General features: G+C 29.9%; 1 protein-coding gene and 1 pseudogene across 1 annotated transcript; both read left to right on the top strand.

Moving 5' to 3' along the window:
- The first annotated feature begins 1,446 nt into the window (after nucleotides 1-1,446).
- On the top strand, nucleotides 1,447-11,891 carry LOC108319531 (probable glutathione S-transferase; annotated as a pseudogene).
- A 3,971-nt stretch (nucleotides 11,892-15,862) lies between these two features.
- On the top strand, nucleotides 15,863-20,188 carry LOC108319532 (glycosyltransferase BC10). Its single transcript, XM_017550691.2, has 2 exons — nucleotides 15,863-16,681; nucleotides 19,424-20,188. The coding sequence occupies exons 1-2, from the start codon at nucleotides 15,995-15,997 to the stop codon at nucleotides 20,063-20,065; spliced, it is 1,329 nt and encodes a 442-aa protein (XP_017406180.1). The 5' UTR covers nucleotides 15,863-15,994; the 3' UTR covers nucleotides 20,066-20,188.
- The last annotated feature ends 3,443 nt before the right edge of the window (nucleotides 20,189-23,631 follow it).

Here is a 23,631-nt window from a genome sequence, read left to right as displayed (position 1 = left end):
CGCCATTTATTATTAACCATTTTTCTTATCCTTTTCTATTCATTTGTCAAACCAGTGCTACCTATAAATTCAAATACCACCTTCTACACTTCTTACAAAAATTAATATTATCTTAACCTTTAACCTTCAAAATAAATAACAATGGAAGTCATATATTAATGAAAAAATCTTAAATTTATATTTACTATAGATAAAAATGAATTGATAAAAATGAATTTATAATGTATAAGCGAGTAAAATTTTATTTTATCAACCAACTTTTTAAATTTAAGATAAAGTTCAGTTTTTAAGATAATATTAGAAATTTTATGTATTAGATCTATTGTTTTATTTGTTCTTGAATCATCTTAATGTCTAGTTTTATACTCAAAGTACATATATTTTAAAATAAATAAGTATATTATAGATTTTAAGATGACAAAATAAGTCAACTTAACTCGTTTAAACTCGATATGACTTTTGGACAACATGGATAACAACAACAACTGAGGAAACAAATTAGAAGAAGGCTTACTAACATATCTTATTGAGAAAGGCTAATGAATATGACAAAAACAAGGAAGGAGATTATCACTACCTTGAAATACCATAGGACTACTATGAAACTGGCCACTGAGCATCAACAACAACTGCAATGTCATCATTTTCAACTTCCCTTTTATTCAAGGTTTAGCCCAGATGGAAGATTCAATGCTCAAAAAAGACTTAGGATGTATCCACCACCCTTAAAAAATTTTACAATACTTAAATGATATTTTCCTTCTCCTCGTCCTTCCCGTCCCTTCCTTCTCTTCCTTTTCCTCTTCCTTCTCTTCCTCTTCACTTCCCTCCTCTTCATCTTCCACCTCCAATTCCAAATTTTTACCCCATACCATTACTTCCCCATTTGTTCCTCCACCCCTCAAGCTAGAACCTCCAAATTTCACACTTCCAAGTCAGACATTAGGATTCAACCTCAACCCACATAGTTTTAACAATTCAGAATTTACCATTTTGCCTAATAACAACACCTTTGATAATCTCTTTTATCTTGAAAACAATTTATATTCTACCATTTTGCTTGATAACAACACTTCATATACTACCTTTTTGCTTTATAACAACAACACTTTAGATCCCACATTTTTGTTCGATAACAACATTTTAAATGTTCATGTACTTTATAATAACATTTTAGATGTCACTCGTGTGCTTAATAACAATATTTTAGATGGTATCCATGTGTTTAACAACAACACTTCAGAACCTATCCTTTTGCCTAACAACAATGTCTCATCATTATACTATTACTCAACTCCAACATTAAACTCCCCTCCATTTCTAACTCAACAAGACGTTCCTTCAATTGGAATATAACAGTCATAGGGAGAAGCGATTCCATAACAATGAATATAATTGAATCTAGTACTACAAATCAAGCTAGCTAGTGGAAGCATGCATGTAGCCATGGATGAAGAGGGTATGGAAAAAATCAAAGTATTGGGACAACAACATCAGATGGAATGGGATGACACTACGAGTACGGTCACTTCAGTTTAGTGGTACGATTGCTTGCAACAAATAGAAAATAGTATGCAGTTGAAATTAACAATGGTGATGATACATGTCATGGATCTTTGATGGTAAACTTGAATTTCCTATATGGGAAAATTAATGATTGTTAAGACACGCTTACAAGAGTGGACTCCTTGGTTTTAGTCCAATATCATATCTTACTTTGGTAAGTTTTATATAACAAGTTTAGTTATTTCTGAAATTAAAATGTTTTTTGACAGAGAAAGCCAATAGAAATCAAAATAAGTCAACTCAAATTATAAAGACATTGTCATTGAACTGTTTAGTAGACAAGCATCACTCTTTAAAAAAACTCTGCGATATCTCTTAGATGGACCGTTTTTCTTAATTCGATTGATTGTTGAGCTTAATTTTTTTTTGTCACTTTTAACATATCAATTAAAATAAATTAATAAAATATAAGTGATATAAATCTCAACTTAAAAATGATTTTATAAAATTTTAGCCTAATAGTGAATTTTAAAATTAAACTATCAAATAAAATATTAAATAACGTAAAAATAGTAAAACCTTTTGTACATAAAATAATTACGTGGGTTGATTCTGAATAACTTATCTAGATTATAATTAGAATAATCCTTGAAACCCTATAAACACTTAAAAAAGTGTTTTGATGATTAGTGGAACTCAAACTCACATTACATATAATATGAGTCAGTAGTCACTTCAAATTGGGATAGAAGAATTGTGAGGAAGTTGAGATGAATATATCCTAAACATGAAACTCCAATTGATAATTTTACATCAGGTGACCTAACTTTAGAGAAAGTGGCCATAGGCATCTAATCTAATGATATAAATTAAGTTATGAAATAAACCAAATCATTAAAGGACCCATTATTTAGTTACAGATATAAATAAAGAAAGAAATGAGACTTTATTTTATGAGTTTCAGGTGGGTCAGTCTGATTTAACCTCGATTTTGTAACCCAAAGTGAAACCATGAAACCTTTTTCTTCATCAAATAATCATTCGTCAATTTGGGTCGGACTAAAATATTAGTCGGCACGATTCAAACGAAAGTGCTTTTTAAGTGCGCAAGCGCAACACAGATTCTGAATATAATTTTTACAATAGTTGACAATTTAAGTGGGTGTAAATAAACTCAATCAACCATACTAAATTCAATCGTTATATCGTAAAATGATTTTATTTGTTAGTTAAATCAAGATCTTTTAACACACTCTTTTATGTTCAAAATATAGTATCTTTATGCCAAGTACATCAAACATGTTTTTAATATACAAAAGTTAAAAACTCTGGAGGCTTATTCAATTATTTGTTACTTATATTTACATTTATAATTTATTTTTTATTTCTATATATATTTTTATTTCAATTAAATTGTAAGATTTATTAAATAGAAACAATTTAGTTTTCTGTAAAATTAGTATTAATATCGTCTAAAAACATTACATATAAAAATTGGTGCAATTTTATATTTTAAAAATATCATATATCAAAATCTGAAAAATAATTCAAGTATGTGATACTTTTAAATTACTTTAACGTTAAATATAAGAATAATAATAAACCTAAATTAACTTTATATCTCTTTTACACTTACTTAATACAAATCTATTTTATCTTTTATATACGTGAAATCTCCGATAATCTTAACTCACAATATCCATAAGATTTTTGAAAATCCGATGGGTGTAATCCACGTATGGACAAAAACATGCACCGTACAGATAATTATTGACGCAATTGAACGTTTTGATATTTTGAAGCTTTTGATGTTGGATGAAGAAATGCAAATGGTGATGGTCTGAGATGTTTTCCATTTGAGTTTGTCCCTGCTTCTGGACCTAACCACAATGTTGCAACCTCTTTATGGATAACATGATCTATCATCCATGCACCGAAAGAACATTCAAAATGGAACAAGTCTTCTCTCTCCAAATATGGAAGATGAATCCATTTACACTTACATTGGCTTCTATACTATATATATTTTTGGTCACTGATACTCGTTGCTAATGTAGAGATAAACCCACTAATTTGCGACATGCTTCATATCTTCAACTACAGTTAGCAACCTTATAATGTGCACGTACATATATACAATTCCGAATATGTCTCTTTAGTGTGCTGAGTCTGATTAGATAAGACTTAGGATAATTTTATCATCTCTTCCTGTTTTTTCCACTTTCAGTCTTATTTTTCAAAGGAGAAGAAGCAGCAAATAAAGTAGCAAAAGAGGGTGTATTGATAGAAGAAAAAAAAAATTAAAAGAAAAGTTATTTTATTTTATTTTGATAATGATATTTATTATACATTTATTGTTATTACTTTAATAATTTATTACTAAAATATTAAAACATATATTTATAATTGATTATGAAAACCTCAATAATTAAAATAAATGTATTTCTATGCCATAGGTTAACGGCTAGTTTTTTTAAAAAAATCTCTTAAAACTTATGTAGACACATATTGAAAAAATCTTAAGAAAATGTATTTCTATGAATTTAAATAGAACAACTTTAATCTTTTAATTTCGTAATCAATGTCCTTAATCCAATGCGTAATATTAGTTTGACTTGAATGCTTTACTAACCCACTAGACTAAATTATGGCATTATGTAATATTCCCCAACCCATTAGACTTAATTTCTCTCAAAATATCCTTTTGTTTTGCCCCTTTAAACGTGAGTGGATGCTAAAGTCAAATGCATGGAAAAAAACCCTTCACTCGTACGAGTCAATGAAGACATTTTGATAGTGCTTTAGGACAAGGTAAAGTGTTTCTGTGGTATTATATGAGTACATTTAATGTAAATCCAAAGATTTTTTTAACGTTTTATTATGATTTAGATATAGTTTATACATATTGATTAAATTGTGTAAATTTCAATAAGGGTATTGGAATATTGTATTATACCTCGAAAAAATTATATTGTTATTTTTTTTTTTTAAATTGATAGATTTTCAACTTTTTTTATTAATAGAGATGTTCATTAAAATAAATAAATAAATAAATAAATATGAGATCATATTGGCAATTGAGTTTATACAAATTTTTTTAATTAAAAGAAGGAATGACGTTTTTCATGCTCTGATACCATAACACTATAACATCCCAGATTATATAGAAGCATATAATATAGTAAGTCCACATTTTAATATAAGAGAACAATTAGAGTAGACTGTAAATAAAGTTGTTAAGCTTACAATCATTCCAAATTGAATCATAATTTAAAAACTTCCTACTTAATAGAGTACTTCAAAATGATAAGGAACAACTAAGAGTCCTAACTAGACTAAGTTGTAGCATCATCTTCCTCCAAAGCCTGCTCTAGAGGCACCTCATCTGCCTCTACTCACATCCAAGTGGATGATCATTGCAAAAGAAAAGCATACCCAAGCAAAACACAAACACAGAAGCAAGAGTGAGCTAGATATAAAATCATGTTATAACATTCACACACAATATGCAAATAAAGACAGATATATTAGACTATACAAACATGACTTGTTACACTATAAACTTGACTCGTCTGAACTTAGAATGATTGTCGAGCTATGGCGGGTCATGCATTCATGGTGGCCTCTACTGCTTTGCAAAGTCATTGCCAATGGGTTTCACCCTACCACACTCACGAGATTAGTCTGTTATCACTCACCTTGGGTCATACTAGAAGCACCCAAGACTAGGACCTCCTGCTACTACTCACGACATGATTCAATCTTCTCTACTTGAGAATGATTAACTATTATAGTTTCAGGATAACCCCCAAGACTGAGCTACAATGCACATCATTCTAAACACTAAGGACACCACCATAAATCTTCTCCTTGAAGATCATGGAATTACGTCCAATAATATAGGGCACCACCATGTAACCTCCCTTTGAGATCCATGGAATTACGTCCAATAACATAAGGCACCACCATGTAACCTCCTTAGATATCCATGGAATTACGTCCATCAACCATACTTTTAAAACCACATACTTTCAATCACCAAACAATGTTTCATACACTCGCATACTTCCAATATAATCACATTACCACATCATACTATGCATTGCAAACATTCCAAACACTTGATTCAACTGAAAAGAGAGCAAAAGAGAAGACTGGACTCAAAGGATTCACATAGCGCACCCCCTAATTCGTCATGCGAATTAACTCGCAGCATGCATCAGACTTTCAACCTCTCGCATAGCGCACCCATGTCGCTATGTGAGAGCCTAGACAAAGACCACACCCCCAAACCCTCTCACTTTGCACCCATCTTACTCTTCGAATTAAAAGGGCAGTGGTTCCATACCACCCTAGTCACATAGCGACAGGATTCGCCAGGCGAATCCACAAACAGAGAGCAGCACCCTCTAATCATTCGCACAGCGCACCGGCTCGCACAACGAATGACTCAAACAATGAGCACCCTCTACAGGGTCTCGCTATGTGAGACAGCTCGCATAGCGACTCTGCATCATCTGCAGAACATAAATTCTGCAGAATCATACACTCACACCAGCTCTTACCATTTCTAGGCCTCTTATCCAATTTCTAACACCCTTAATTCATGTATTACACCTAATTAGACTTATCTAGATGATCTTAACTCTCCCTATTACTAATCTAAAGTGATATATCAAGTTTTATCTTTTGAAACATCAATTTCCACAACTTACGGACCCAATTTCGATTTTACCACTTCTAACATGTTCTAGTCCAGTTTTATGATCCTAACAAGTTACAAATGACTTGCCTAAGATGTGTCAACAACCCAAATGTGCCCAAAACCCCTACTTCCCAAAAAGCACTACCTCACTTCTTCTCAAGTGACCCAAAATCCTAATAGAACACCCAAATTTCCTACTTATTAACTGATACAACATGTTTCTCACCACAAGCACTTCAACATAGTCATTACAACAATTTAAATACATCCAAACAATATACAAACATCACACTCCAGTTCCACTTTCCCAAGATTCAACACATGCAACTAAATATTTCCAAGTCAAAACACAATACCAATAGTAAAGCAATTCAAAACTCAGCATACATCACATGTAAACAATATAAAAATGTATCCTATCTCCCCTTACCTTAGAGTAACTTGAATGAACAACTCACAAGAAACCTTCAACCGAACCTTGAGTTGTGAAAACTCAACAAACCCTACAGAACACCACATTGGTGACAAAAGCATCTCTTAGAGCGAGAATGAAATGGAAAAATTTAAGAAGATGGAAGCACAAGACACATGCAACTAACAAAGATTTCATGTGCTAGTTCAAGGACAAAGAAGAGGTTGCATGGAGGGACTTACCAGCTTAGAACCTAAAACTAATCGGATGGTTTTGAAGCCTCTACGTCACGGACGTTTGAGCACCACCTAATCGGAAATCTACTGGTTCAGAGAGGAGAAATGGAAGAGAGAAGGAAGAGATGTTGTAGAGAGAAGACAGAGGAAATTTGAAAACTGAGTTTTTAGAAAAGACAGAGTGCTTAAGCTAATGGGCCAGGATGTTTGACATGACTTTTGTTTTAAGTCTGGTCCAATTAACTTAAGACACCTTTTTACTCTATTTTTCAGGTCTTTACACAAAAGATGGAGATGTAATGTTTTTTGAATTGCAGAGAAAGAAAAACTTAAAAAAAGGGTAACTTTATGTTAATTTCCATTTTACAAAAGATAATTTTGAGATTTTAAAAAAATTTGAAAGTGTGGGGGAGAAATGGTTGAAGATGCAGGGAGAAGCTTCCAAAGAAGAAATGGAAATAATGGAGTCCAGCCCAATGCAAAAGCCCAATCTGTGAGCTTTTCATTTATTCTTGTTTGTAACGATGATACTTTTTCGTGACCAGAATTTAGTTCCAATTAATGGTTGCTAACAAATACAATTTCTTGCCAATAATGTGTTCATTTTAATTAAGCCAATAACATTTGCGAACAAATCAAACAATAAAAAATAAATAAAATAACGAAAATTTTATTTTAGATTTTGAAAACCAAAGTTAAAAAATTATATTATTTAAAATATAAGCATAGGTGACTTAGTTAATAATGATAATTTTGTTTATGATTGTAAATGGAGGGAAAATTATTCCTAAATAACCAATGTATGAAGAGCATAGGATTTTAATTTAATTTAGTTCTTCAGACTTCTTTAAAACACCATTCATATAATTCGTTATATATGAATTAAAATGAAAATAAAAAATGTTATTAAATTTTTAAAACTTATATTCTTAAAATTTGAATAATCTTTGGGACTATCTAAGTTAACATAAGATGTAGTACATTCTAAATTTTTAACTTAAATAATATAAGAAACTAAATTGATTTTATTTAAAAATATTAAAACTCAAATGAGATAGAAAAAAATATAAAAATGAAAGTAAATCTTAAACCTAAATATAAAGACCGGACTTCTAATTAAACCTAAATTGAATATACAGTTTATACAATTCATAATATATTTCAAAATACTTTTTAAACATGCACAAAACATATATATTCACAAATATTAAAAAAAAAAGACTTTACAATATTTAAGTAAATTTTATATTTAGGAAAAACTTAATTATGATTTAAATATGAAGAAATTTAACTTTTTTTAAAAAAATAATCAATAAAGAATTTAATGAATTTAATTTAATATAGTTACCGTCAAAATAAAAATAAAAGGACAGAGAAATAAAACATTAATTTTCTTCTTCAATTCTTATTTATTTTCACAATTAATTCTGAATTTTAATAAACTTATCTTTATTATATTTTATACTAAATTGTAATAATTACCGTGTGAAACCCACATTTTTAAAAATTTAAAAATTTGATACTTCTATATACTTTCCTCATTTCTTTTAAAACGTTACATTTTAAAATATTTTATTTTTGTTTAAATGTATTTATAAAATTAAAGATAATATTAAATATGTTTTCAACATTTATTTTCTAATGTTTTATCTAGCTTTTAATTAGGTTATATATATATATATATATATATATATATATATATATATATATATAAACTAATTAAAAGATATTTACTTTTATTTAACTGTTATTTTTGAATCTCAAGACAGCATTAATTATTGGCTTGTTATCTATACTTTTATAATTAATTTAACTTTTAATTCGTTTAAATATATGCCAATTGTGATTTAAAAATTAAAAGGCTAAAATATAAACATTTTATTAAAATCAATAAACAATATTAAATTTTCCTAGTTCTCTAAATCAACCTTAAAGGACACTAAAAGGAATCTTAAAATAGTTAAGATTACGATTTGAAAACATTAATGCAAAATGTGCAAATATAAAGAAAATTATGAAAAAAAATGATAAACATAGTATCGACATTATCACGAGAAGAACAGTTAAACATTACTGCACGGTGTTCAAAAATACATTATCATCAACTAATAATAATAATTAATATATATTTGATATGATTTGTAAATATATATAAAGAGAAATCTTTCTTTCCATGTAAACATTTCTTTATAATTTTATTCTCTAAGTAGCTGTTATTTTAGATTAAAATAATTATATTTTTATTTTTAACTTTTCAATAATTATTCATTTAAATTTAATTATTTATAAATTAATATAATTATTTTCCTATTTTATTATTTTAAATCACTGTATTTTACAATAAAAAATAAGACACCACATGTTTTTCCACTAATTATAATAAATTAATAAATTTATTATTACATGTTATAATTGAATGACAAAAAAGTGGAAGAGGCCGTCGTTAAAAGAAGAAAATAAAATAAAACTTGATTTTTTATTTGTGTTGTAATTTTTTAATATTCAAATTAAAGAGAATATGATGATTTTATTTATGAAAATAATTTGATAAGTTTCATTTAATATATTTAAGGTGAATACTAATTATATAATTAGTAGTTGTTTTGAATTGATCTCATATACTCGTATTTTTAGAAAAAGTTGGATGAATATGTGAATGATCTTTTAATATTTTTAGGAATATAAACTTTTATTTATGTTGAGTTTATGTGAGATATCTATATTTTCGAACATATTTTGATGGAAAGAGATTTTCAAAATTTTGGTTGAAGAGTGATTCTCTAAGTCAAACATGATTTTTTGATCAATTGATTTTATAGGATTTTAGGGGGAAATGACATTTGTGCTTGTATCTTTGAAAGCATTTGCAGTTAAAGTTTTTCATGTTTTTTCTGAGAAAAATTAGTCTATAATATATATAGTTTGTCTATGTTTAATTTTTATGGGTAATGTAAGAAATAATTTAAAAAAAGTAATTAGATTACTTTAATATTAGACAATTTAAAATTTTTAAATAAATATAAATAATGTGTTAAATTGTCTAATTACTTTGTTTTCAAAATTATTCTTATGTATTAAAATTATTTGAGGATAATTTTTTTTTCATTTTAGAGTAATTAAACTACTTTATACAAAGAAAATAAATTAGAATTTAGTAAATTTGAATTAATTTATTCAAGCTGATTATTTGAAAAATAAAATAACTTAAAATAAAACTAATTCAAATTTATTTAAAGCATTAAAAATGACAAAATTTTCTATTCAAACATAAGGTAAAAGATTTTTCATTAATTAAATGATACAAATATTTTATTAAATGGATCAACTTTTAAATGAATTAATTTTTAAGAGATAAAAATGAATTAAGAAATTTATTTTATATAGTCCATTAAATTCAAATTTTATCTAATTATTCATTTTGATCTTAAAATTAAAAAATTCATTCTTTAGTCTTTCAATTTTGTAAAAAAATGTTTTCAGTTCGTAGAATTAATTAGACAACATCATATTGATATGACAAACAACGGTAGACTCAACTTTTTTACCAAAATTTAATTGAGTGACATAATTTGTTTGAAAGTTTATTAAATCATTAGTAAAAAAAATTGGATTTGAAATCGCACAATAGGCTTCGATTGATGCGGAACCAAATTCTATAAAAAAACGGTGTCATTTTTGTAGTTTAAGTTAATTTTTCTGACCCGGTTTAAGGGAAACTGAGGCATATAGACAATATGACCTCAGTTCAAACCCCACCTGATGCCTAACACCCTGAGAATGTCTCAGTCCATTGGGACCCGAGGCAATATACTTATCTTTCCAGTACTTTCGGTCCGAAAGGGGTAAGGGGTAATTGGATTTCATTTTCAAAACCCTGGCTTTCATTATTGGTTCTTCTTCTTCTCGCACCAGGCGACGTTCGTGGTGGCGCATGGGTCATTCTTCTTCTTCTTCTTCTTCTTCTTTTCCGTTTTGGGTTCTCTTATTCCCTTCTTTCTTTTCAGGTTCAGACGCAGTTTCGCGTAGGGAGGGGCAGCCGACACGACTTCGTTTCCACGACGTGACGGCCTCTGTTCGTGGAGGTGGCAGCAGAACGTTGGCAATTCAATTTGGGGCTTGGCGACACTGTGGCTTGGCGTTGGCGATTAGATTTAGGGTTTCGATTTGGGGCTTGGCGACATTGTGGGAGGCGCGACTCAGGCATGATCTCGCCTTCGTTGGCGGCGGCTGGCGGTGGATCTTGCCTACGTAGGGGATTGTCCTTAGCACAATAAAGGCACAACGATTGAGCGATAAGGGCGAGGTGATGGTGTGGCGGTGGCGTGGCGAGGGCTTCTGCTTTTGGCAACGAGGGTTTCGTTTGGGTTCTCTATGCTCGCATTAGGTTAGTGATTTTTGATGATTTGGGAAGTGGACGAGCCCATTTAGCAACAGGGTTGAGCTCGCTCTGAAGCTGAAGGGAGTCCTGTTCTCGTCCACAACAAATACCCTTTAGCTGAATCGCTTTTTATTATTGAATACATCGATGAGACTTGGAATAATAACCCCCTCTTTCCTCAATACCCTTATGACAGAGCCTTGGCACGTTTCTGGACTAAGACCTTAGACAACAAGGTATGCTTTAAGTTATATTTCTAACACTATCTTCAATTTCAAAACTCATCATTCAATTTTATTTTTGTAGATTTTTCCTACAATATGGAATGCATGCTAGAGTGATGAGAAGGGGCGAGAGAAGGTAACGGAGGAAGCCATGGAAGCTTTGGAGATCCTACAGGAAGCATTGAAGGAGAAGAGGTTCTTTGGAGGAGAGAGCATAAGATTGGTAGATATTGCTGCCAATTTCATTGGATATTGGGTTGAAATATTGCAGGAAATTGTAGCGTTGAAATTGCTTACCCTTGAGAAATTTCCCAAGTTATATAAATGGAGCCAAGAGTTTGTGAATCACCCTGTCATCAAAGAGGGCCTGCCTCCCAAAGATCATTTGTTTGCTTTCTTCAAAGCTTCTCAAAGAAATAGAACAATTTAAGAGGTCAGATTCATAATAAATTCCCAATGTTTGTGAATCACTCTGTAACCACTCTCTACACGCACTTCTACTTCCCCATGCTCCACAAGGTGTGGCCAGGAAAAAAAAAGTAAAAACCACTCTACTGCCTCGGTTCAGGTCCCAACGGAGGCAGTAGAGGACAAGATACTAACTCGGTTCACAACCGAGACATAAGAGGAAGTCTTTTTACCTCGTCAGTATATGCCTCGGTTGAGGAATCGCTGTCTATGGACAAAAATAACCGATGTCATTTTCTTTGACTGTACTAGTGAATGTTCAAATGAGTTTAGTTCTGATGAGCACAAATAGTGCTTTTAATCAAAATCTTTAATATAAAGATTATTAAATTTAGAATACAAAAATCAATCCTAGAAGTGAATTTTAAATGTAATTTAACTTTGTAAAATTATTTATAAAATAAAGTTTAGATTCATTTATATATTGTGAATTAATTTTATTTTTAGGAGGTGAAACTTTCAACACACCTCTAATAGCGGTTCATTAATGAAATAATATATACTTTAAGCTTAAACTCTACAAAATTGGCAAGATTTATATTCACTTGAAATTATGAATTTGTCTTATATATAATCATGTGACACTTCCAACATCATGATTTTAGTAATGAAAATTTAATAAACTTTTAAAAAATAGGTTGCTTAATTAAATTTATGTGTTAAATGATTATTAGAATTTTAACCATATTCGATGTCACTCATGTAGATTCATTTCATAGATTAAAATTATTATTATGAAAAATAAAGAAGCCACAAAAATTAAAATTTGTAATCAAATGATCAAAATGAATTGTGCACGTATTAAATTTTTTAATAAATTATTGAAAAACCACATCATTCAATGTCATTTAATCCTAATGACTAAAATAACTATGCAATAAAAAAATGAAAAAAAATTACAAAAAAATGAATTGGAGGATTGATGGAGAAAAAAAATAATACTCCTAATTTACAGAATTAAACCACATTTTTAATAAAAAAAATTTATGTGAATTTCTAATAAATTAAAACAAGGCTTAAATATTATTTTGATTCCTATTTTCGTCCATTTTTGTTCAACTTGGACTCTATTTTGTTCAATTTGGTTCTTTTTTACGATGTCTAAATTGTTAACAAAAGAGTGTACAAAGTGACATTTTTTAATTGAGTTGTGTTATTTTTTCTTAGATGACCTATGTGAGTTGTAAAACACCATAGTCCATCACTAGTGTGAGATAAAAAATAGATATGTGCTAAAATCACAAATCCATCTTCAAACAACCATGCATCTGCCAAATCTCCTTCATCACACTACCACAAAACGTGAATCCACCTCGAGCATGCAGGAATGAATCATCAAGGCACGTAATCCTCCTCACAAGTCCTAATCGTGTCTCTATTGTGACACACTAGATCCAATCACCAAGCGACCATGCAAACCCTAAATCATGCAATCACCAACAACCATTATTTAACCTTCATTCTGAATGTGAATCGTGAAACCCTTGTGCGCATGAAATCCCTAAACCTGTATCAAAAAAATTTCAACCCCTTCCCTAATCAATTTTTTTTCCAGAAAACCTACACACAAAAACCATCACCTCCTGATTGCTTTCTGTATGGTATGTAATAAGAGATCGAGCGGTTGATATCCGGAGCCGATCGGTCCAACATCAGTCAACCATAAGAGACCAAGCGGTTGATATGCGGAGCCGATTGGTCCAGCATCAGTCACCAGGTCAAATGGTTTGTATCAAGAGATAGGCTGAAATTGGGCCAGCGATTAAGTTATTGGGCTAAAGGTTCAACAGAAAATAAAGTAATCAAGAATATTTGACTGAAGATATGAAATTAGTGAGCGGTTAAGATATTGATAAAGTGGTGTACGAACAACCGGCTAGATCTTTAGGTAAGTCTGTTTATATTTAATTGGGCCTGAGTCAGTCTAAAATCCATGAGACAAATTATAAATACAAAGCCAGAGCCGAGTGCTAGGTACGTTCATTTCACACCCTACTAAACTCAAATACTCCACTCAGGTAAGCAGTTCATAAAATATACGCCTAACTTGAGCGTCAGAGCACCTTTTGCAAGTACCTTCCCCTCCGATTTAAGGCGACAACAAGCAATCAGTAGTACAACGGATCGACGTTATTGATAACCGAGCGGTCATATTGGAATCGAACGGTCTAAACTGAAAGCAACTAGGCAGTCCAGATTGAGGACAAGCGAGCGGAGCATTCGATTCCAGCATCGAAAAGTGACAAAGCCACGTTAGACAGGTTAGTCTCTCGGTCCAACAAATATATACCGAAACACTTTCCATTATCAATAATCATCTACCTTTCACACACTTCATTAATCAATCTGCACTTTTGCATTAATTCCTTTCATCCATTACATTTTTTATTTTTACAATAAACCCAATCATCATCATCATCATCATCATTTTTCACCATCACAAATTTCATTATTCTTCTTCATTCACAATAAACTAAAAATCTTTCTTTAGGGTTGTCGAGTATGAGCTTCCGATGGCGGCGATGGCGTCTCTAATGGTCATGGGTTCATAGAACCCAAACGTTTGTGAATAAGAAGAGAATGACCATGTCATAACACACACCTTAGATAAAATATCGTCATGTCATAGAAATTGTCCATGGTGTATACTATGTAGTTAACAATTTAGATGTTATGAAAAATGATCAAATTATAAAATTGACCAAAATTGGGATGAAATTGAACATGCAAAAAAATGAGGACCAAATTGAATAAAGTGGATGAAAATAAGGATAAAAAAGTATTTAAGCCAAAAAACAATTGTTCTTACAAAGTCGAATATACTTCACAAAAACTTCAACTCTAAGCACTCTTAACTCTAACTTCACTCTTGAACTCAAATGAATATTGTGCTTATAAAAGATACTCCAAGATTCAAGTCAGTCCAATACGTTAAATAATAATACATGCGGTAATTAATATACTTCTTAGAATTATTCACATTATTGTTGACAAGTTTTTATTTAGATAAGTTTGAGCCACGTAACCTAATTACCTATTTATCTCACTTTGACCTCTTCTTCTTAACTTAGTCATAATTTATCAATATCAATAGTTTTTTCCGTATAATTTCTTCATGACCAAATATATTTTGAACCGACTAAAAAGTAGACTCAAGTGTCCAAGACGTATTTAAACAAAGTATTCATACTTAGATAGTTGAAGAGTGTCATGTATAGTATAATAATATTTTAATGTAAGTTTTATATGAAAATAGATTTATTTGAGTTGTAAAAATATCTATAAAAAGTAATATTATTTTGCCACTCAACAAAATTTTTCATACACTTCAATTTATCTTTCCTTATAAATATACATATTAATCTTTTTAATGACAAAAAATTCCTAAAATTTGGCAGGTGAAAAAACATTTTTTCATATGTATAACTCTTTTACTGTTTTAATCCAATGTAAACATATAACTTATTAAATATTATATTGGACCATTAATAAATTTTTTTTAACAATTTTTTAATTATATATTATTATTTTATTAGTTTGTATATTTAAAATGGACTAATTACAATGTAAAATAAAACTGTTAATAAGTAACAGATAAATGATGTTATAATCAAAACTAAAATTTATCCAATCATTCTTGCTCCAGTTCATATACATAACATGCTTATTTATCTAGGCATTCAATTAATATTTACTGAGGAACAAACTTTAATGCATTTTTCATATAACAGTTACTTGTGCTCAGCCCAATGAAAACGTTCCCTTCTTCTTATTATTTATTGTTCCATTGCGTGTACAGTGCATACCCGTTAACAATCTGAAAAAGAATACACCTTTTCTGTCCCCACCTCATGTAAACTGCAGAATATATATATATATATAGGTATTGTTTTTGGATCAATCTAAGTATCTGTTTGAGTCCAGAATCAAGCATCATGAATTCTCTCACTGTATAAAACCTCAACACACCATAACAGTGTTTAGAAGCTACTGCTTCAAACCAATCTGCAACATCTTGGTTATTCTATCTGCACCAATCTCATTTTCTGAATCTGTCATCACAAAATGAAGCAGAAGGAGCAACAAGGCAAAGGTGAAGGCTCATATCTGAAACTCTTTTTTGCTCAACTAGACCTTCTCAACTTCTTTGCTCATGTTCTAGTTTTTGGCATTGGTTTACTCATTGGAATCACACTCACTTTCTTTCTCAACAATTTCTCCTTCGTCAACTTTCAAATTCAACAATCTTCCTTTTCATCCAATACCTTCGAACCGTCACCGTCACCACCGCCACCACCTTTCTCTCCGAACTCCTCCAACATCTCATCACCAATATCAGCCACCCAGACAAAAATTGAATCTCAGTATTTTGATTCTGCACAAAATAACACTTCATCTTCACCCCAGAAAGATAACCAAACCTTGGTCAACAACACAACAAGTGTGATGAATTTCACCAGAATTGGGTTGAGTGAATTCTTGAAGCCCCCCATGGCCATGCATGATATGAACGACGAAGAGTTGTTGTGGAAAGCTTCCATGGTTCCCATGATTCACAATCTCCCATTCAAACAGACTCCAAAGGTTGCATTCATGTTTCTGACAAAAGGGCCTGTGATGTTGGCTCCTCTGTGGGAGAGATTCTTCAAAGGAAATGAAGGGTTGTATTCTATCTATGTCCATTCCCACCCTTCTTTCAATGAAACAGTGCCTCCAAGCTCCGTCTTCCATGGCCGCAATATCCCTAGCAAGGTCAGTTTCTGCATTTTACCTTTTATCATTCCTAACAGATGAAAAGTTATTACCTTGTTGTCTGTTTAACTTTTTTTTCTTACTGTCTCTTCACATTTTCACTGAATAAAATGACAGAGAATTGATGAAGTAATTAAAATAGTAATTTAATTGGATGTTATAATTAATTAGGAGTAATTAATAATTCTTTTAATACTTGTATTAATTTTATGATGTGATTACTTAAAACAAGTAAGCAAGATTAATTCATCAATGTATCAAGTTGGCATGAACGTTTCTTTTATCTTATTTTCCCTTTTTATCCCATTTCATTTAGAATTCCGTGTTTTCCAGCTATAATAGAGTTTTGAAATTAGCAAAGAATTAATTAATTAATCAATTTTCTCACCCTAAAACGGTTCTTAAATCATCATATTTACCATTTGTGCTAGAAGTATTATTCTATAATTGATTTTGCCCCAAAAGAAGCAAAAGATGCAACTTTCCCCTGCTAATTTTCGAGTTTCATTTACCATATTACCTTTTCCGATTCCATTGATGACTTTTAGGACTTTTTTAAGTGTCTCAAGTACTTGAGTTAACAAAATTAAGAATGAATATACTTTTAGTTTTTTATTTTATTTATGCTTTAGAAAATTTCATTCATATTGTTTATATCTTTAAATTAATCAAAATAGTAATTCTTCCTATTTGAATTAATTATACTAATAATTCAAATATACAGAAGATTCAAGAGTACAACACTTTTTTTTTTCCTGAAAATTTTACTCAGAGTAATACAATTTTTAATTTATATTTATAATTAAAAATATTCATTTTTTCCTCCCTTTTCCGCTCTAACCCTATTCTCTATATGTAGTTGACCTAAAAATATTGATAGAGTTTTTATATTGTTTTATTATATTTAATCTAACCTAATCTATTCTTGATTGAATTGGATTAAGTTAGGACTACTTAGTCTATCGAATTTGATTTATTTAAAAAGAATGCAAATAAATCTTTTTATATATGGAGTGTCTGATGATTATACAGAATAAATATTATTAGAATATACATTTTCAAGTTTCAACTTGCATGAAAAAGTACAGAATAAATACTACTAGAATACATAGTTTCAAGTTTCATCGTGTATGAAAAATATCAACATCATAATTGTCCACACAAATGTGTTATTATCTTGGCAATATTATTTGCATGCAGATCTTTTAAGGAAATATATAAGATTATGCATGTCCTGCTACAAATTATTTTAGGAAACTGCTAACTTGTGAAACACTTGTTCGCACATGAACATGAACAAGTGGACACTTTGTAATGTGTAATTAAGTTTCTATAGTTGCACACGTTATGATGAATTTTTCTGCAAGATTGCTTGAGAGAAGAGTTTTGACGAAAGAACATCTCCAGCTAAAAAGGCTGAAAAAGATAATTTCCAATGCCTTCAACTAAGATATTTTGATGCCATATATTAGACTGAGACAGCATATGTTTTTCAGTGACATTATTTTTTCCAATGAACTTCAATGTTTTAGATAATATAATCTTTTGACAGTTCCTTTTTCTTCGTTGTTTGCTAGTTATCCATTTGAATTTCATGTTTTTTATATCTGCATTACGGAGGTTAATAAATTTTACAAAACGTATAAGGTCTACTGAATCTATTGAATGTCCATTTTTGTTTCTACTTTTTGGTTGCTTCCAGAATTGGGCAGTCAATACAAACTGGTCATACTTTTCTTTGATTCCACTCTTTTTGAACTTCCAAGAAAATTCTATTCTTCTCTGTTTTACATCAAACTTTTCACAATTCCTTTCTTCATGTACCTAGTCTCTAGCATGAGAAAACGAATCCAGGGACACAATAACTGCATCTTTTTGCTGTCATTTGTGTTTAAACAGTAAACAGAACATGAACAACTTTAGAATTAAGCAGGTTTCTAAAAGTTAGAAATGGCAAAATTCATATACATTTTTAATTTCAAAATCAAATTTATGAAGACAAAATCTTAAAAAAAACTTAAAATTTAATTCAATTTTACAAAATTGTTTGACAAAATTTTGCTCATACAATGTAAAATTTTCTTACATGTAGTGGATATCAAATATCCAACCCACCCTCTCACATTCAGTCATGTATATTTTGAGTGAAGGACTATAAATCAATAGGTAGTCTCATAGCAATTTGATTAAGAAGGTTATACTAAGTCTAACAAATAATAAATCTTATAATAATAGATTTCAGATGGATCGGATACGGTCTCGGGTTGTAAGATCGAGATCAAAGTCCATTTCAAATGATCTTACTGTTGTTCTTTTTTCTAATCCTTAGTGGTTGTTTGTCCTATATTATTCGGAGTACATTTCAAAACTATATTTATAGCTTAATTACAGTCCAACTGATAATAATCACATTTTGTCTTAAGTTACTTAGCATTAGGACTAATCTCTTTGTGGACTGACCGTCTTATCTCCTGACCGCACGGTCACAATGACTGTCGATGGTAATGTTTGATATTAACTGTCAAATGATTATACTCTATAAATACTATTTTAGAATATGAACTTTAAACCTAAATCAATCTTAAAAAAAAAATAATGAGATTTTCACTTAATTACAATCAAACAAAAAGTATACATAGGAAACCCTTTATCTAGTGAAGTCAGAATTTCAATAATTGGATTTAAAACATGTCCCAAAATTCATAATCTGATATATGATACTGTGTTGTGACAATTATGCAGGAAGTAAGGTGGGGTGAGAACAGCATGATAGAAGCAGAGAGAAGGCTATTAGGCAATGCACTCCTTGATTTCTCCAACCAACGTTTTGTGCTACTCTCAGAGTCATGCATCCCTTTGTTCAACTTCAACACAGTCTACACTTACCTAATGAACTCAACCAAGACCTTTGTGGAGGCCTACGATCAGCCAGGTGAAGTGGGCCGTGGCAGGTACAGGCCCAATATGAGGCCCCAGATCAGTCTCTCCCAATGGAGAAAAGGGTCTCAATGGTTCCAAATAGACCGTTTTCTAGCCCTTCAAATAGTCTCTGACAATCACTACTTCCCAGTCTTCTTAAAGTACTGCAACCCTAATTGCTACAGTGATGAACACTACTTGCCCACATTTATTAGCATCAAGTTTTGGAAGAGAAACTCTAACAGGACATTGACATGGGTTGATTGGACAAAGGGTGGTGCTCATCCTTCAAGGTATTACAGAAATCATGTGACCAATGAATTTTTGAACAAGCTGAGGTTTGGAACATCATGTGAGTACAATGGTCATACCACAAATATTTGTCATTTGTTTGCAAGGAAATTCACCACTCATGCTTTGGGTAGATTGCTCAGATTTGCTCCAAAGCTCATGCAATTCAATTGACTTCTCTCTCCATATTCTTCTTTTTTTGCTTGTTCATACTCATTTGTGTTTTTTCTTACATATATATTTTTTGGGTTGAACATATACAGAATCACATTCAATTATTAAATTCAGGGGTACGAAGAATTTGACCCTTTCTTTTCTTCTTTTCATTAATGCTATTTTATATTTCTTCGCAGACTTGAGATATCACTGATTTCTTTTTCAACGACGTTTTATAAACTTAATCTACTGCACACTAGTTTGCATTAAAACCATTGAATTTGATTGATTTTATATGCTACTATAAATTGTCAGGTGTTACAAATTTACAAATTGGACACATGATATCAATACTTATATATATGTATGATAAGAAAATTAGATTAATTTATTAAATTGAATGTTAGAGCTCTGATCGAATATATAGTCGATATAAACAAACAAAAAAATGTAAATAAAAAGTGAATTATGAAATGAAAATAAAAAATGTTCTTATAAATACTTGTGTCTTATTTTTACGCACATAAAATGCAGTAAATTATGAATATTTATCATAAACTTTAGTCAAAGTTACGAGGGCATGTTATTCTAGCAAAGAAGTAAAGTAATTTCTTCCTGCACCCCATATTTTTTCCCTGCATCTCCATATTTTTTAAAATTCTAATTATACCCTTATTCTAAGTTCTTAGAGTTTTAATGAAAATTTTCAGCCAAATTAGTTGGAGACTGATCGTAAGTCAAAATAAAATGGTAACATTCATGCATATCATACAGTAAGTGCGATTAGAATTCCATATATCATTAGAAACAAACATGGAGGGTCGCTTTCATATCAAGATTTTTAATAATTTTTATCAAAGGTATTTAGGTCATTTACATTGGTCTATTGGGGTGAAGGAAAAAAATATGGAGGTGCATGAAGAAATACTTGTTTTGTTTTTTTTAATGAGATTATTCTTTTTTAGGCCATTTGTGTGATCTTAATATTTCAAATTCCAAACTAATGTTAAGATTTTTTTAAAATAATATTGAATAAAATTTAAAATATTTAAAATTATAATATTTAATACGTTTATCTTTCAGAAAAAACTAATGAAATAAAGTAAATAAAAATTGAATTTATATTTCTTTATTCAGTTTTGTAGTCTTCACTCTTTACAATTCTATACTACTTAGCTACGATTATATTCTTCTAACTGTGATTTTATTTTTAAGTTTTGACCATTAGAAGCAAGTATTTCAAAGAACATGTGAAGTCAAAGAATTGCGTTTCCACTGACTATACATAACTGGTCCAATTACTGTTGTGTCTATCTTCGTATTTGATTTGACTTTCGTTTGAAGAGACATTTTACTTTACTTTAATTAGAACTATTTCTTTAATAACCTAGAAACATTAATATTCTAAAATTAACTATTTGTTTGTGAATTTGACTTTCACAGTACATATTTGAATAAAACTAATCAAATTAAGCAAACTACTAAAATGCTTGTTACTACCTAATCATGCAATTTATTATTGATGGTTTGACATTTTCTTTCTCAGATAGATTTGATCAGACGTAGGTAAATCTTTCAAAATAAATTTTAAGCATAATTTCATACAAGAAAAGATTAATTATTTCCTCAAATTATAACCATGCTAATTTAATTTTGAATTTACTTATTTTTTCAATTTCTCCGTAACGAATTACCGATATTATAAATTACATTTTAAAAAGAGAAAAATTAAAATTTTCAAATTTAAGACTCAAACAAGTATATTTGACCTTACGTAAATTAACGTAAAGTTTATAACGTGTCAACATAGGCCAATAAATTCATAAAATTAATGACGAAAATTAATAACGAAATTAATTATTTTTCATAAAAAATAATAAACTGAATGGAGTTGAATTTAAATTCAGCGATTATATAATTTTTATCAGGTATGAAGTATCAATTTAAGTATTTTTAAAAACGTGAAGTCAACGGTATTTCATAAAACTAAAACAGAAAGATATTTTTCATCATAATATTATTATAACAGTAAAAGTAACGTTCGTCAAAGAATTGGAAAAAAAACTCATTGAATTTATATCATTTGTTAAGCGAGCTAGGCTAATTGAACCTTTCATGACACTAATTTAGCTTTTCTTATTATTGATTTTCTTTTAAAATATTGGATTGGTATATATATTTTTTAATATTATTAAATTAGTGTAGTTATTGAAAAATATTAATAGAAGGTAATATATATACGATTTTATTTTATTTTCTTCTTATGCTGATTTTATAGTAGGCTTAAGTATACTTTGAATTTTCAATCTTCATAAAATTAGCGAGTTTTAATTTTATTTACGTATTTTTTTTTTGAAATAATGTTTTAGTCCTTATAATAAAATGAAGATTTTTTTAGTGATATTAATTTTTTTTTATTCCTTAGAATTTTTAGACAAAGTATTTCCAATTCTTAATATTTCTTTCAAGATATATAAATTATACAATTTTAAAATTTAAAAAACTTTTTTAGGTATCACATGTCAACATCATACAACAATATTAACATTAATTTCTCATTTGGAGTAACTTTTGTCCAAAATAATTAGGTAATTATAATACTAAAGAGATTGATAATTATTAATTTCAGAGACTAGAAAAGCATATTAAATCCTTTGTATTGACCATTTCCAGCAAACATTTTGAAGTAACTTGAGAGCAAAATTTATAAAGTTAAATGGAGTTTGAACATGTTTACAACAACTTATACACTAATGATCAAATTTTATGAATTCTGGTTCACACATAATTGATTTGACAAAGTACTCAAGCGTTTAATAAATGGTCAAATCCTCAATTAATTATATGTTCCATAAATGGTCTTACATGTTAATTATGAATCACATAAGAAAATGAATTATAATAATCATTGAAGAAAAAAGCTAATGCCGCGTTACACAGGTAGCTTTTATTGCAACATATTCAACAAGTCCAAACACAATGACTAAGACATAGATTAATACATATGTTTGACAGTGTTTTATAGACCATAATAGACCACAAAAGTTGTACAACGTTACGAAGAAAGTATTGAAAGCATCTTCAAATTCCTTTGAGCAATTTGTAGCACATCAACGTCAATGGTCATTGCTACAAATTCTTCCACACCATGATGTTTCATATTTTCTGCGAAACCTTCCAAGGAAAGGTAATAGTGACAGAAGACGTGTTTATCACCGCGTAATTACCCTTGAATTTAGAAAAGGAATTAATCGACTATTCTTTATGTTTTTTTTCTAGTCAAATTGAAGGACACTTATAACTGCATAATTCTGTGTCTTTTATGCATGCTCTTTTGACAAACTTTTGTGGCCGGCAGCTTGTCTTATTCCATAAGATTTGATTGGGAAGTTTGAAGCTCCTTGGAGTGATGGAAGTGGGAAGTAGGAAGGAGCCACCAAGCTTCCTATTTTCCAAAATCAAATATATCAACTTTAATCACAATTTAATTTTTTTATGATCGAAAAATACTGATCCTTTTTATAGATAAATCATTTTCACTTAAAGATATGGTTGACTATTTTAATAGATTTTTTCTTTATAAA

The sequence above is a fragment of the Vigna angularis genome, chromosome 8 (genome assembly GCF_016808095.1).
Source record: "Vigna angularis cultivar LongXiaoDou No.4 chromosome 8, ASM1680809v1, whole genome shotgun sequence".
Lineage (NCBI taxonomy): Eukaryota > Viridiplantae > Streptophyta > Magnoliopsida > Fabales > Fabaceae > Vigna > Vigna angularis.
This window is presented reverse-complemented; position numbering and strand designations above follow the sequence as displayed.

Coding starts and splice junctions, on each gene's coding strand:
- LOC108319532 (XM_017550691.2), top strand. CDS start 15,995: ATGAAGCAGAAGGAGCAACAAGGCAAAGGTGAAGGCTCATATCTGAAA. Junction 16,682..19,423: donor GCCGCAATATCCCTAGCAAG/GTCAGTTTCTGC, acceptor ACAATTATGCAG/GAAGTAAGGTGGGGTGAGAA.